The sequence below is a fragment of the Rhinolophus hipposideros genome, assembly GCF_964194185.1.
Source record: "Rhinolophus hipposideros genome assembly, chromosome: 15".
NCBI classification, from domain to species: Eukaryota; Metazoa; Chordata; class Mammalia; order Chiroptera; family Rhinolophidae; genus Rhinolophus; species Rhinolophus hipposideros.
The window spans coordinates 9,863,510-9,877,215 of record NC_138061.1 but is presented as its reverse complement, the minus strand read 5'-3'; the positions used below and the strand labels follow the sequence as shown (position 1 = coordinate 9,877,215).

General features: G+C 55.7%; 1 protein-coding gene across 3 annotated transcripts in view; it reads left to right on the top strand.

Annotated features, from left to right (window-relative positions):
- GRK5 (G protein-coupled receptor kinase 5) overlaps nucleotides 1–13,231 on the top strand; it is a 199,114-nt gene extending 185,883 nt beyond the window's left edge. For all 3 annotated transcript variants that reach the window (XM_081075259.1, XM_081075260.1, XM_081075261.1), the window contains 6 exons: nucleotides 100–189; nucleotides 1,706–1,914; nucleotides 5,873–6,010; nucleotides 7,148–7,285; nucleotides 7,854–7,985; nucleotides 8,630–13,231. In XM_081075259.1, coding sequence (XP_080931385.1) covers nucleotides 100–189; nucleotides 1,706–1,914; nucleotides 5,873–6,010; nucleotides 7,148–7,285; nucleotides 7,854–7,985; nucleotides 8,630–8,728 — 806 coding nt within the window. In that variant the 3' untranslated portion in view covers nucleotides 8,729–13,231. The remainder of the gene's footprint in view (nucleotides 1–99; nucleotides 190–1,705; nucleotides 1,915–5,872; nucleotides 6,011–7,147; nucleotides 7,286–7,853; nucleotides 7,986–8,629) is intronic.
- The last annotated feature ends 475 nt before the right edge of the window (nucleotides 13,232–13,706 follow it).

Here is a 13,706-nt window from a genome sequence, read left to right as displayed (position 1 = left end):
AGTTCACGTGCCTTGCCTAGGGGTACACGGCAAATCTGTGGCCCTGCCTGGGGTGGGGGTGCAAATGTACCGCCCGCTGATTCTGCTCTTCCCCTTCAGGCCACATTAGGATCTCGGACCTGGGCCTGGCCGTGAAGATCCCCGAGGGGGACCTGATCCGTGGCCGGGTGGGCACGGTCGGCTACATGGGTGAGTTTGGGTGTGGCCCCTGCCCACACCCGCCTCTCGGCGTCCCTGGACTCTTTGTGCAGCTCTGATCAAAAGTGGACTCTCAGTGGGCGGTGAGGGGTCTTAGCCAGGTTGGGGAGCAGCATTGGATGTGACTTGACTAAACTGACCTCTCTGTAATCCCCAACCCCAGCCCCGACTGTGTTGAAAGCCAAGCTATTGTCAGGCTCAGTGGCCAGGGGTGGCACACAGCACTGCTCAGAAGTGGGGGTCCAGTGGGTTGGCGGGCAGCCTTTCCGTGAGAGCCTGAGAGGAGGGAGGGCATTAGGACAGGCTCAGAAAGGAGAGAAGCGCACCACTTCTGTGTCACCAAGCATGATTCTAAGTAGACACCAGCCTCGAGCTCCCAGCCCTGCCTCTCCTGAGGCTACTCTGAGACTGTCTTCCTGGGGCTGCAGGGAAGAGACGGAGCGACATCCAGTCCCCTGGATCCATCCCCCTTCCAATTAGGGAACGCCCCTGGGCTTCTTCTGCACACCTCACACACATGCCTTCACTCACCCCAGCAGATAGAGGGCTCCAGAAAGCTCTGGGGGCCAGGGATGTGGTTGTCCTCTGCCACCCTCATGCCAACAGCACGTGCACAGGATTCTGTATGTTGTGGTGCTAGAGGGTCCTTTTCAGAATGCATGACATTTGGGAACCTGTGGGATTCGTTTCTGTGTGTATGTGACTGTGTGTATACACATGCAAATGCTGGTGGATGGACGATAGACAGACAGACAGACAGACAGACAGATAGATGATAGATAGATAATAGATAATGGATAGACAGATGGTGACTGACAGATCTCTCAGCGCCTGTGTACATGTCTGCTGTGCACCCGTGTGTGTCTCCTCGGCACAGGGTGGCATGCATCTCTGTACACAGCCCCTGGTGCATACATGCCAACATGTGTGTAGACATTTGCCTCTGGATATGTGTGACCTGCCTGATGACGTGAAACTATCTTTTTTGCACTTCTATGGTGAATCTGTAAGTCATTTTATCAAAGTAGTAGGGAAGCCATAGGAAGAGGCTGTTTGAATTCTAGGTAAATTTAAAATCATCTTTAATTTGAGTGAACATACCCTCGTTCATTGATACAAATGTATATATGCGACACCCACTATGTGCCAGCTGTCATACCTGTTACTGGGACACAGCAGTGAATAAAGAATTCACATTCTAGGGGAGACATTAAAGGAGCAGGCTGTTTCCATTCACTGTGGTCAGGCTTCTGAAGCCACAGATAGAGGAGAGCAATCAGGGTAGGCTCCTTGGAGGAGATGGTATATATAGCAGTTGGTGAGTAGGAGTCAGCAGGGGAAGCTGTCCCAGCCATGACACTCAAGGCTTCATGAGGAACATTCTCTCTCCTGGGAGCAGGACTTCTGAGGCCTGGCTGCCGTGGGTCATAGCCCTGCGCCCGGGTGCCTGGGTTGTCCTGCCACCGGCTGTCTCTTACCTTTCCTCACTCTCCTCCTCTGCCCCCAGCTCCGGAGGTCCTGAATAACCAGAGATATGGCCTGAGCCCCGACTACTGGGGTCTGGGCTGCCTCATCTATGAGATGATCGAGGGCCAGTCACCGTTCCGAGGCCGCAAGGAGAAGGTGAAGCGGGAGGAGGTGGATTGCCGGGTCCTAGAGACCGAGGAGGTGTATTCCCACAAGTTCTCCGAGGAGGCCAAGTCCATCTGCAAAATGGTGAGCTCCTGGTGAGCCAGATGCTGCCCTTGGGCCAGGTGTCCAGCAGTGTTTCCACTCCCCACTCCCAGCTGAGAACAGCAAACAACTGAGGTGGCCAGGGTCTGGGCACGTTAGGGTGTGGGCAGTGAGACCACCCGAGGTGCCGGCACTGCCTGCTGGACTGGGGTGACGGCGAAGGCTGCGGGTGCTGGGTGGTGACACTGTCGGTCTCTGAACATCTTATAACCCAGTATTCCCTCTATTAGTGGAATGCTGGTCACACCTGTATGGCCGCATCAATGGGTCGTGAGATTTGACCCATCTAGGCAGGGCGCACGTGAGGAGTGACACTTAGATAGGCGGGGGGGCGGGGGGGGGGACAGATTGGGGGCTGGGAAGCCAGACAGAGGAAGGAGTGGCAAGAACCATCAAAAATGGGGCTGGAAGAGAGACCCCCCCTGGACCACTGCCCTTTCCTTCAGCCTGGCCAGGGGCGTTGTGGGGGAATGGCCACTTCCAGCTCCTGCCTGGCTCTTAGGCTCCCAGCTTCTGCTGTGTCCCTTGGGGCCCTCCTCCCTCTGGTGCCCAACACAGCTGTGCTGGCACCCACACCTCAGGCAGCTGCCCTCCAGTGGCGGCCACACAGGGACGGGGGGCCTGAGTGTCCAGTCTGCTCACTTGCAAGCGCATGGACATTGTCTCCCTGAGTGTTGCTGTACCCAGAGCAGCAGGCAAGCAGGTGGGACCTCCCACCTCTGACTCGTGTGCATAGCAACTAGGCTGGAGTGTGGAGAAGAGCAGGCCTGGGAGCCGATGAAAAGTAGCAAAGCTTGTGCTGCTAGAAAACCACACGCTGCACTGCTGGGGGCCCAGGAGCCACCTGGCCTGGCTGCCTGTCCCCAGGAGGCCCCTCTCCTGGATCCGTCCATCCGCTGCTTGACCACTTCCTCTTACCACCTTCAGTCTGACGTCACAGAGCCTTGGGAAGAAGGATTGGCGCTCGAGCTGCCATCTGACCACTTCCAAAAACAAGAGGACGCACAGTGCTGTCATTTGCATGTGTGAGAGACAGTGAGGGAGGGGGAGAAGGTCCATGCGCAAACACACACCCAGAGCCTGTGGCCCACAGGCCAGCCCGCAGCTGGGCACTTGCCCACAAAGCCCGAGGCCTCTAAGAGAACAGGTAGTCACAGCAGCCAGAGTTGGGTGGGAAGACAGGAAAAGCAAGGCAGAAAAAGGCAGGTAAATGGAAATGTGGGCTCCTGGGGATGTTTGAAAACTAGGGGTGGGGAGTGCCAACTATACTTGGTTATGTGTCAGGGTGAGTAGATACCCAGTGGGACCAAACTCGGTGAGGGACAGAAGAGGGAGGTCAGAGCATCATCAGATGTCCCACGTGAGGGTTGAGGATTCAGACAAGCAGGTCTTAAGAGACCCCAACAGGCACCTGGGACGTGCTGAGAGGACAGAGAGGCACAGAGGCCGCAGTCATCCACTTTGGCGCCTAGCTTTGGGGCCCCAGGACCAGAGGCGCTGCTGTCCCTCGTCTGCCCCCTGGTGGCCACGGGTGGAAAAAGCGGCGCTGAGCCTGTGGCTCCAGGTAGACCTGGGCCTGTGGGTGCCTCGTGTCAAACCAATATCCCGTCGTCTTCCTCAGCGGGAAGAACTGCGGGAGGCCTCTGGTCTTGCTCCATCTTCCTAAAAATGACCCTGGGGTCTTGGGATTCTGGTCTTGGGCTTCCTCTGTGCCTTTAACCACAGTCTGTCTGGTCTGGCAGCCCGGCTTGCTCTCTTCCCTCCAACGGGTGCTGGCTCAGGACGCAGTGGGGCCCAATTATAAGAAGACGATGGAGGCCCTGCGCAGCGCCAGCCCTGCCTGCCTGAGAAAGCCTCTCTACAAACAGCAAGGAAGCTGGTCCTTGGTCCCTAGATTCTGTCCCCCATTCCATTTTGGCAGCTCCTCTCCACTGCCCCTGGGGTCCTGAAATTTATGCGTCTCACTGCCCTCTCCGCTGAGTCCAGCCCGTAGGCCCAGACCTCAGCCCCACCTTCTTAGGCCCCTGCTGAGTTCCAGCACTGGTCCTTCTCCACCTGCCACTCGTGTCCTCGGGCGCGTCAGCCATCTCAGTCTCACCTGTCCTAGCCCATCGCTAGGCCTCTGCCCCCAGGACGGCCCTCCTCTCACCACCTCCCCCTCTCACTTCTGTTGCACACCTGGTATTAGAGTTGCAAACAGGCATCGTGTAGGTAGATGTTTAGTTCAGTCTGCACAGTGTTTTGGAAAGAAGTGAATGGTGGGTTCATTACCAAGATTTATTATTGGAGAGATTTCACATAAAAATCTAGATTTTCTGGCTTCTCTTGATAAAAGCAGCAGCCCTGGCCGACATTCCTGCCTGATGGGAGCTGATGGGCAGCCTGGCATGGCCCACCTGGCTCACCCCTCACCTTTATCACTCTCATTTGTGTCACCTATCTGGCCAGTGCTGGCAGACTCTGGGGTCTGCAGCCAGGAGGTTCAGGTCCACACGAGGAGCCTGCCTCTTTGGGATTTATCAGAACAGGGAGGAGCTCGGGCGCAGCACAGCCCAATTCCCGAAGCTTTTGTGGAAAGTAAAACCCCCAGAGAAGAGAAGCTGAGTCTCTGAGCTACCAGCTCACTGGGTGAAACACATCTAGGTGGTCAGTGGACCAAAAGGTGACATTGGACTCACGGCTTAGTCCTTTCAAGGCTATAACGTGGGGCTTGCCCCACTGCCACCTTGGAGTCCTTTGGGGTAAGGACTGTCCCTGAGAGCCTCCCCCTCCAGACCGGGAGCCCCAGGAGGCTCACCTGCCTGCTGGCTCTCACTGCGCCCCCAGCCCACACAGACCAGCTGGAAATGCGTCTGGAAGGGCCGAGCACAGAAGGCCCGAGGTACTGGTGACAGAAAGGGCTGGACTCCCTCAGGCACAGACTGCCCACCTTGATTTTACGTTCAAAGCAAACAGTAGATTCCGACTGTGTACAAGGTGCAGTGCAGTGAGGCAGGGACACTGGGACTTCGGGGCAGGGGCCTCAGTCCTGTGGACGTCACCTGGCTGCTCTCCTCCGTCAGCAGCTGAGGCTCGGCCCTCCGGCCTCATCTACCTTCATCCCATCTGGCCTGGATCTGCCCTGCAGCCTTTTCCTCTCCTAGAAACGCTCCTGCCTCATGGTTCGATGAGGATACTCCCCTATCCCACTCTCCCTGGCTCCCCACTACCTGCAGACCTGGCCTTCAGGACCCTTTGTCACCTCTTCCAACCAGTCCCCATCACATTGACGGACCCCACACTCACCCTCCACTCAAACTCAGATGGGGGCTCTCATACACACCCCTGTGTCCCTCCAGCTGGTGTCTTCACCTTCCCGCCTTTTGAAAGCCTATCTGTCCCTAATGCCCCTTCCCCAGGAAGGTTCCCGACCCCCCAGCTGGCAGCCAGTTCGCGTTCCCCTGACCATATGGGGATGGGGCCTCTAAACACGATTTTGCCTTTCTTCCCTCCCTCTCCCCCACCACAGTGGTTTGCACCAAGTAGGCTCAAGTCAGCTCTGTGCTTGTGAGTTGGGTAAATGAATGAGAGACCTCCAGGTAGAGCCCTCGCCCTTGTAGCTTCCCTGTATCAGAAGAGGTACCATCCATTCAGCGAACATCAGTGGGTGCCCAGTACTCACAGGCACCGGGCGTTCCTGCTGTCCTGGAGGCTGCAGGCATCTCAGCAGGCTCTGGATGTGGCCTCGGACGTGCCCGTGAGACAAGCCCTGAGCAGGGCCAGGCTGCGTCCACTGGGTTCCTGGGTTGCACAGGCTGGAGAAGGCTGCACGAGGGCCTCCGGGGAGGCTGAGGGACGCACCTGTGACAGGGAGGTGACCACAGGCCTCCTAAAGCCCCTCTGCCTCCAGGAGGAGGAAGGCCCCCCAGGCATGGCCGCATGGGACTCTGTCTTTTCACAGCTGCTCACCAAAGATGCAAAGCGGAGGCTGGGCTGCCAGGCAGAGGGGGCTGCAGAGGTCAAGAGACACCCCTTCTTCAGGAACATGAATTTCAAGCGTTTAGAAGCCGGGATGTTGGACCCTCCCTTCATTCCAGACGTGAGTAGCCTCCCCCAGCCCGGACTGAGGCTGTGCACTGGTTCACAAGCTTCAGTTTCCCCGAACATCCGTGCTGGGCCCCGGAAAGGGAGCTGAGGGGACCCGGGGGCAGGAGGCGGCCTCTGCCCTCTAGTAACAGACATGTGGCCAGGTCGGGGGTCCTTCTGCACCCATCCTGGAGTCATCGCCTTTCTGAAGTCCTCATCTCCAGACCCCCAGGCTTTCAGAGCCCCTGGGAGGCCTCTCCCACCAACTTTGAACTCCTAGAGGGCAAAGCCCATCCAGGTTCATCTCGTGAGTCCTGACATAGAGCAGCCCCCATTGCATGTTTGACAAACGAGTGAGAAAAGCTACGAGTACCGTAACAGTGGCACTCGTGGCATGGCACCAGGCTCGGTGACAGCATTTACCACAGCCCCAAGTGGCACAGATGCCTGTGTATCCCATTTTGCAGGTGAGGACACAGGCCTGTGGAGCTATGTGACTTTCCCCAAGTTCCCAAGCACCATAGCTGGGACCCCAGCCCAGCCTGTCTGGCTGCAGAGCCTGGGTGCTGCACCCTCGCATGAGGAGGGGCCGGAGGTCCTCCTGGGACACCCGCCATCGCTGCGTCCCTGCGGCACTGTTCCCAGTGAAGCACTGTCTCTGCCAGGCCCTCTCCTGGCCCTGGGAACCAGTACTTTTCTCTCTGTGGAGAACTGGACCAGAGCCCCCAAACTGCCAACCCTCATTCCAACAGTGATGACTTTGGAAACATTCCCACCGCCCCGATCCTGTGGGCTTTGGGGAGAGAACGAGTGCCTGATAGGGGAGTGGGGATCCCCAGGGATGCCGAAGAGTATGAGCTGAGAGATAGGGGTGTTCTGACTGCCCCCACCCCCCGGCCCAGCCTGGAGGAAAGACATGGGTGACCTGTGGCATGTGGGAGGGCGTGATGGCAGGAAGGGTCCCTAGACACCCTGAGCTCATGTTTCACCCTGGCCAGGGTCCGCTTGGCGGATCTGAGAGAGCAGCACAGGTTCCCGAGGTGGGGGTGGCCTCGGGCAGATGCCCCTCTGCTCCATAAGACCCCGAGGCCTGGCTGGGGGACAGCGGGGCCATGGGCAGGGCCCGTGCGACTGAGCTCTGCCCTCTCAGCCCCGGGCCGTGTACTGTAAGGACGTGTTGGACATCGAGCAGTTCTCCACGGTGAAGGGCGTCAATCTGGACCACACAGACGACGACTTCTACTCCAAGTTCTCCACCGGCTCCGTGCCCATCCCGTGGCAAAACGAGGTGAGCAGGCCGGGTGGCGGCCTCGCCCTGCGGGTGGGGTGCCATGAAGACAGAAGAGGGACTGCTGGCTCAGGTGTCCTTGTGGCCTGGACTAGGGCATTGTGTGGGGTGGGGTCAGAAGAGGGAAGAGGAGGCGGGACAGATGTGGCCAGTCTGGATGACTCTCTTGAGATGTTTGGCTGGGAAAGGAGGGAAAAATAGAGCAGTGGCTGGAGGCACAAGTGGATATGAGGTGGGGGTCTTAGAGTAGCTCGGATGAGATAGAAATGACAGGGCAGAGGAGGGGGCTGAAGCCCTGAAAGGGGGAGGTTCCAGAGCATGTGGGGTGACCTGGGCTTCAGTGGGGTGAAGGAGGTTTGGTGGTGGACGTCTTCTGCCTTCTCAGTGAAGGCCGTCGGGGAGAGGCAGTGGGCAGGTGGCCCTGGTAAGACGGAGGGCAGGTGGAGGACCTGGTAGGACCAGGCTCAGGGGAAGGTGTCAGCCCAGGGCTCGGTGCTGGGGTTCCTCTCCACCCAAGATGACGGCCGCAGCCCCTCACACTGCCCATGTTTATGCACCGCTTTTCCAGATGATAGAAACAGAATGCTTCAAGGAGCTGAACGTGTTTGGACCCAACGGTACCCTCTCGCCAGACCTGAACAGAAGCCACCCACCAGAACCACCAAAGAAGGGGCTGTTCCAGAGAATCTTCAAGCGTCAGGTGAGAGGCCACCCCCCCACACCCCACCCCACCCTACCCTCACCACCACGCGCAGCTGTCCTGGCCTCTGCCCCGGGGACCCTGGGCCCAGGCACTTCCCTGCCATTGAAACCAGAGCTGCAGATTTCCAACTACATGTGGGGCTTGGGAGACCGGGGGGAGCGGCAACCTTGAAGGGGCAGGCAACCTGTGTGAAGCGCCCCAAACCCACTGGCTGACGGGACCCCCAGGGTGGAAGGGCAGGGCCAGCCCCAAGTTTGCCGTTCGTCGGGCTGTCTTCACCTCGGCACGGTTTTGGGTTATCATGTGGGCGTCTTGTGTGCTGACGGATATTTAGCAGCCTTTCCGGCCTCCAGCCACCAGATACCAGTGCACCTCCCTCCCTACCCCCTCTCCTTGGAAAATGTCTCCAGACGACGTCCCCTGGGGACAGAACCACCCCTGCTAGAACACTGGACCTCAGTCTGCAGGGAGAGTGCGAAAGGCAGCTAAAAGCAAGAGGAGTTCTGGTCAGCAGCCCCTGACCCACAGCCCTACATCCAGGTCCAGAGGCCCCCGTGACGTGCAGGCCACAGGGCCTGGCTCTGCGACGACTGATTTGCTTTCTCTCTCCCTCTCTCTCCCTGCTTACACCCCACTCCCAGCATCAGAACAATTCCAAGAGTTCGCCCAATTCCAAGAGCAGTTTTAACCACCACATAAATTCAAACCATGTCAGTTCCAACTCCACCGGAAGCAGCTAGTTCCAGCTTGGCCTTGAAGTCCACAATGGGACCAGCCTCGACCCTTCTCCTCAGAAGCGGATCTTGTGACCCATGGAGCTTCTGCTCTGGCCGGGCGGATGAGGGAGCCCTCCAGGAGCCGGGGAAGGAGGCTGCCACCCCCTCAACACAGAGCCTCTAGGCTTCTCAAAGCAATTTCCACTCAGGTCTGTTTGCAGAGGTGGCCCTCGAGCCGGGGTGGACTGGATTTGTCTCTGTCGGACATTGCAATAGAAATCCAATTGGATACGACGACTTGCACGTATTTTAATAGCGTCATAACTAGAACTGAATTTTGTCTTTATTATTTTTAAAGAAAAGTTTTGTAAATTTCTCTATTGTCTCAGTTTACATTTTGTATATTTGTATTTAAATGAAAGTCAGACTTTGAGGGTGTATATTTTCTGTGCAGCCACTGTTAAGCCATGTTTTCAGACATTTTAGAGGGGGTGGGGGGATTAAAAAAAAAATGTGACTCAAGACTTCCAGAGCCTCAATGAGAAAACGTTTTTATTAAATGTAGAAAATGATTCACATTTCACCTTTAAAAGGATTGGTTGTATCCATCTCTCTAACCTTGCCCTCTCATTGGTATCACCCTTCTGTTGGCTTGTAAGAATTGGAATTAAATCCTCCGAGACACTGTTGGGACTTCTCCCCCAGCCGGGACGTCCTCTGCTGGGTCTGTGGGGTTCCTGGGGCAGCTCCGTGGAAGGTGCCCTGTCCCTGCAGGGGCTCCCGGTGCCCTTGTGGCTTTGACCTCGGCCTCTACTTTCTGAAAGGCGGCCAGTCTATGGAGCCAGGCATCTTCAGCACAGTGGTCTCTGGGCCTCTTTCCTTCTAAGCAGGTTGTGACTGCTAAAGCCAATATGTGTTAAGGAGGCTTGTTTGGGGGGGAGTGTTGTTTTATTCTATTTTTAAGAGAAGCATCACAATGATAAGGAGTCGTCACAGAGCCTCAAGTGTCCCCAACCTGTATGGCCCATGGGGGCATCAGAGAGTGGAGTCAGCGGGTCATCCTGGATGAATCTGTAGAAGGAGGATGGACCTGCCCAGGGGCTCTGGGTTTGTTCCTTAAGTCTTTACGGGGGCCACAGGACCTTGAGAGCTTCCTGGGGCCCACAGATTCATTGGCCTAGGTGGCATGGATGGGGTTAGCTCTCCAGAATGCCCAAGGAGAGGCTGGGCCACCAAAGAAGCTCAAGACAAGCTCACAGTCACTTCCCGGGAGAGGCAGGCAGAGGCCAGCTCTAATGGGGATCTTAAAGATTCAGGCAGAGGTAGCCTCAGGAGGACTTCGTGGCTTGGCCAGACCAGGGCCTCTGAGGACAGTCCCCAGGCCCTTAGAGCGTGGCCATCTAGTCCCAGGGAGCCACTGGCCTCCCCGGCTGCCTCTGAGAGGAGCAAACCCGCCCTCGCCTTCCCTCTGGGACAGGGTAAGCGGGTCACTTCCTCTGCTCCCTGGCCAGGCTCAGTCAGGCCTGGTCTCAGCCACCGGGAAACTGCCAGGGTTTCTCCCAGCGAGGGCCCTGCACTCATAAAATGCAGATTCCAGGCTTCACCCCAAACCTAGGCGTCTGCATGTTTTGAAAGCTCGCCAGGTCATTCTGACGCATCCTAGGCCATCCCAGACTTATTTCTCTGGGCGACCCAGGCAACTTTGGGGCATGAGCTTCTGGGGGGGAAGACAGAGTAGCGAGGATGTCAGCCTTGTGTCCCAGTTTCCATGCTCTTTTCCTAAACGTTACCCGTGGTCCCAGGGCATCCTTCTCGAAAGCCTGTCCGTTGGGACTGATCATTTTGAGGTCATTTTTACAAACAAATGGGAGAGAAGAAACAGCTGGGCTTCCCTCAGCTTTAATGGGCAGAATTATTTTCTTCAGGACCAGTTCTTGCCTCATGAGGCTGCCTGCATTACCCTTCTTGGGCTGAATACAAGATAAATACAAACAGCTATATTCGGTTTTTGCCAAGTAGTGGAAAGCTCTTTGACCCCCAAGCTCTTTTGAGACCCCCAAGCTCTTGCTGACCCTCCTTTCTTAATGACCAGAAGGATGGTCATCATCCTGGGATAATCACCAGCCCTCCTATCTAGCAGTTTCACTTATTTTGTCCAATTCACAGCAACCCAACCCTTACCAAGTAGGCCGGCATTGAGAGGCCAGTCTCTTTTTAGGCCTCAAAACCAACACATTGGCCATTTGCAGTAGAGAATCCTCAAGGAGCAAGAAAGAAAACATAAATCTGCTTAGTGTGCTTCTACGTCGTGAGAGCTCAACCGAAACTACAGCAAAAGTCCTTGTGTGACTTAAAATAACTGGAGTCTTCCTTCACGTCCACCGGCCCCCGGCGAGTGCCCGTAGGACATAGGGTCAGAGTCCCTGGCCTTTCCAAACCTCTTTTTCCTTTCGGCCCATTGCTTTGTGCAAGAGAAGGGAAGTCTTAATTTCGAACAGTGCCTGAAAATTAGCCCTCCTCTCACCAATCACCACAGATCCTGTCTCTGACCCTTCGCCCCACCCCCAACCCAATTGCTTCTACTCCAGCTTGTTTCCTATAACTGCATTTTAAAAGGTATTTAATTTAAAAAACAAAAAACCCCTTCCCACCCATCCATCCACCTGTCCAGGATGAGGCATATTTGGACAGTGAATGGATTGAAATCTTTTTACTGCATTTGAGCTCTTCACAGAGAGCATTTCTTTCTCCAAGCCTGACATTTTTCTCACCGGATGTTCACTGATTTCGTGCCTTTGAGGTGAGACGCAGGGTCTTGCAGTGTCTGTTTCCAGTTCCCAGAGACAAGGTGCCATCCCTGATGGGACAGGGGTGGTCCCTGCCACGATCACCATGACTGACGCACATTCATCCAGCCCCCCAGGGGTTCTCATTGCGTCACCCATAGTATCACCCTCATGGAGGATGGCACCACAGCCCACATTGACTCCTTCGCCCCTCTTTCCAGGCCAGGAGCCTCGCTTTCTAAACCATGAGCTTTGAGCTGCTCACGTGTGCAGTAGCTAAGTGTTGCTATGTCTCGAGCAGCCCAGGAAGGTATGCTTGTTCCCTGAAATGCACTGCTCTTAGCAACAGGGAACACCCAGTCTTGGAGGGTGGGTGGAAGGGTGGCTATGCTGCACAGAAGGAAGTGGTGTGGCCTGGTTATATGCACACTTGACAAGCAGTGCCCTGGGACACATGGCTGTGAGTTCTAAGGACAAACCTCCTTGGCATTGAAGGCATAAGGTGGATGTGGCCGAATATCTTTGAGCCTGCAAGCTCTGCTGAGGCCCAGGGCCTGCCCTCCGAGAAGCCGGGGTCTCCATGCCTTTCCAAGGAGCCCAGCCCACCGCAGAGCTCCTCTTTACTCTTCCACACCCATGTCCTTTACCAAAAGGCTCAGATCAACGGTTTGTTTCTCACCAACTGTCTCATATGAGCTGATGACCCACCCCTCAATATGGAGGGAGAACCGGGGCCTCCTCGAGCCTGGCTTCCCAGGCCTCACGAAAGGGAACAGTGGCCTCGTGGACGACCAGAAGTCCACTGAGATGAAGAGGAAACACCGGCTGTCCTCTGGGGCTGCTGTCTGCTCCAGAATCCCTGAGAGCACCTGTGCCCTGCCTAGGGCCACCCTCTGAGACAGGACCTAACTTTCTAGCCTTTGTTATGGAAAGAGAGTGTGTGAAGTCTTTGTGCATTTTGAAGCACCGGAGCCGTGAGTCATGAACAGTGAAGAGCTCACTTCTCTCTGATCACCACAGACGATGGCGGTGATGCCTCGTCTCTCAGGCCCCTGCCGCACCTGCTTCCAGAACCAACCCTCCCAGTTTCAGAAGCTCAGCTGTGCGGGTCTAACCCTGCTCGGGTGTCTCTCCTGGTCTGATTTTAAAGGCTTGTGCTGCAGACAGTGGTTAAAACACCTGAAAAGGGGTGGCCGGTTAGCTCAATTGGTTAGAGGGTGGAGCTCTTAACAACAGGGTCGTCAGTTCAATCCTTGCATGGGCCAGTGAGCTGAGCCCTCCACAACTAGATTGAAACAACTGCTTGACTTGGAGCTGATGGGTCCTGGAAAAACACACTTAAATAAATAAAAGTTTAAAAAAAAAAAAAAACACGTGAAAAGCTGGCTCTCCCTAGAAAGGAAGGACATTTCCCCAAAGAAGACTCTAGATGTCTTTCCTGGTCCATCAATGAGTCATTTTTGTAATAGATCAAAAGCAGACGTTCTCGACAGAAGAGCTTAGTGGCTGTCGGTAGTGTTAAAGTAATAATCCTAGTATCCAAAGGTTTCTTTTTTTTTCAGGGAAATTTTAACATGGGTGAATGAAAATAATTCCATTTTGGAGGTCATTCCTGAGGATAAGAGCTTTTGTTCTCCTGCTGCGCAGAATCTTTGTATGTTCCGTCTCAGACGTCACAGTGCTGCTGTACCTAGATCGAACCACTGTTGTTGTTTTTTTAAGAGAAATAAATTCCTTAATGAAAATGACTGCTTCTTTCCTTCTGCTGAGCTATTGATCTGGTCCTTCCGCCCATGACAGCTGTGCTTCAAGATGCCAGCACCTGCTGTCTCTGAGTTGACCTTCGCTCAGGTGGAGGGTTCAGCCCCACCCAAAACTGGCCCACACGCTGACCTCCCCTGACCTGCCCAAGATGGTCCCGCTCCGGTGGGCAGGGCCTCAGGAGCCCACCTGACCCCTGTCCAGGTTGATTGGCTTTGAGCCCCAACCCAGCAGTGACCCCAGAAGTGATCCTGCCACAGGGCACCAAGCAGGAGCCCGGTCAGAAGTCAGTGCTGGCACCCAGACATCAGACAGGCATTCGCACCTCTCCCTAGCATGTTTTGCGTGACAGGCTGTGTTTTTACTCTGAGGTAGGCTGTGCAGAGAGGGGTGCTGTGGCCTTCACCCAGCCAGCTGCACGCTGGAACTGGGTAACCAGCAGGGCAGGACACCTG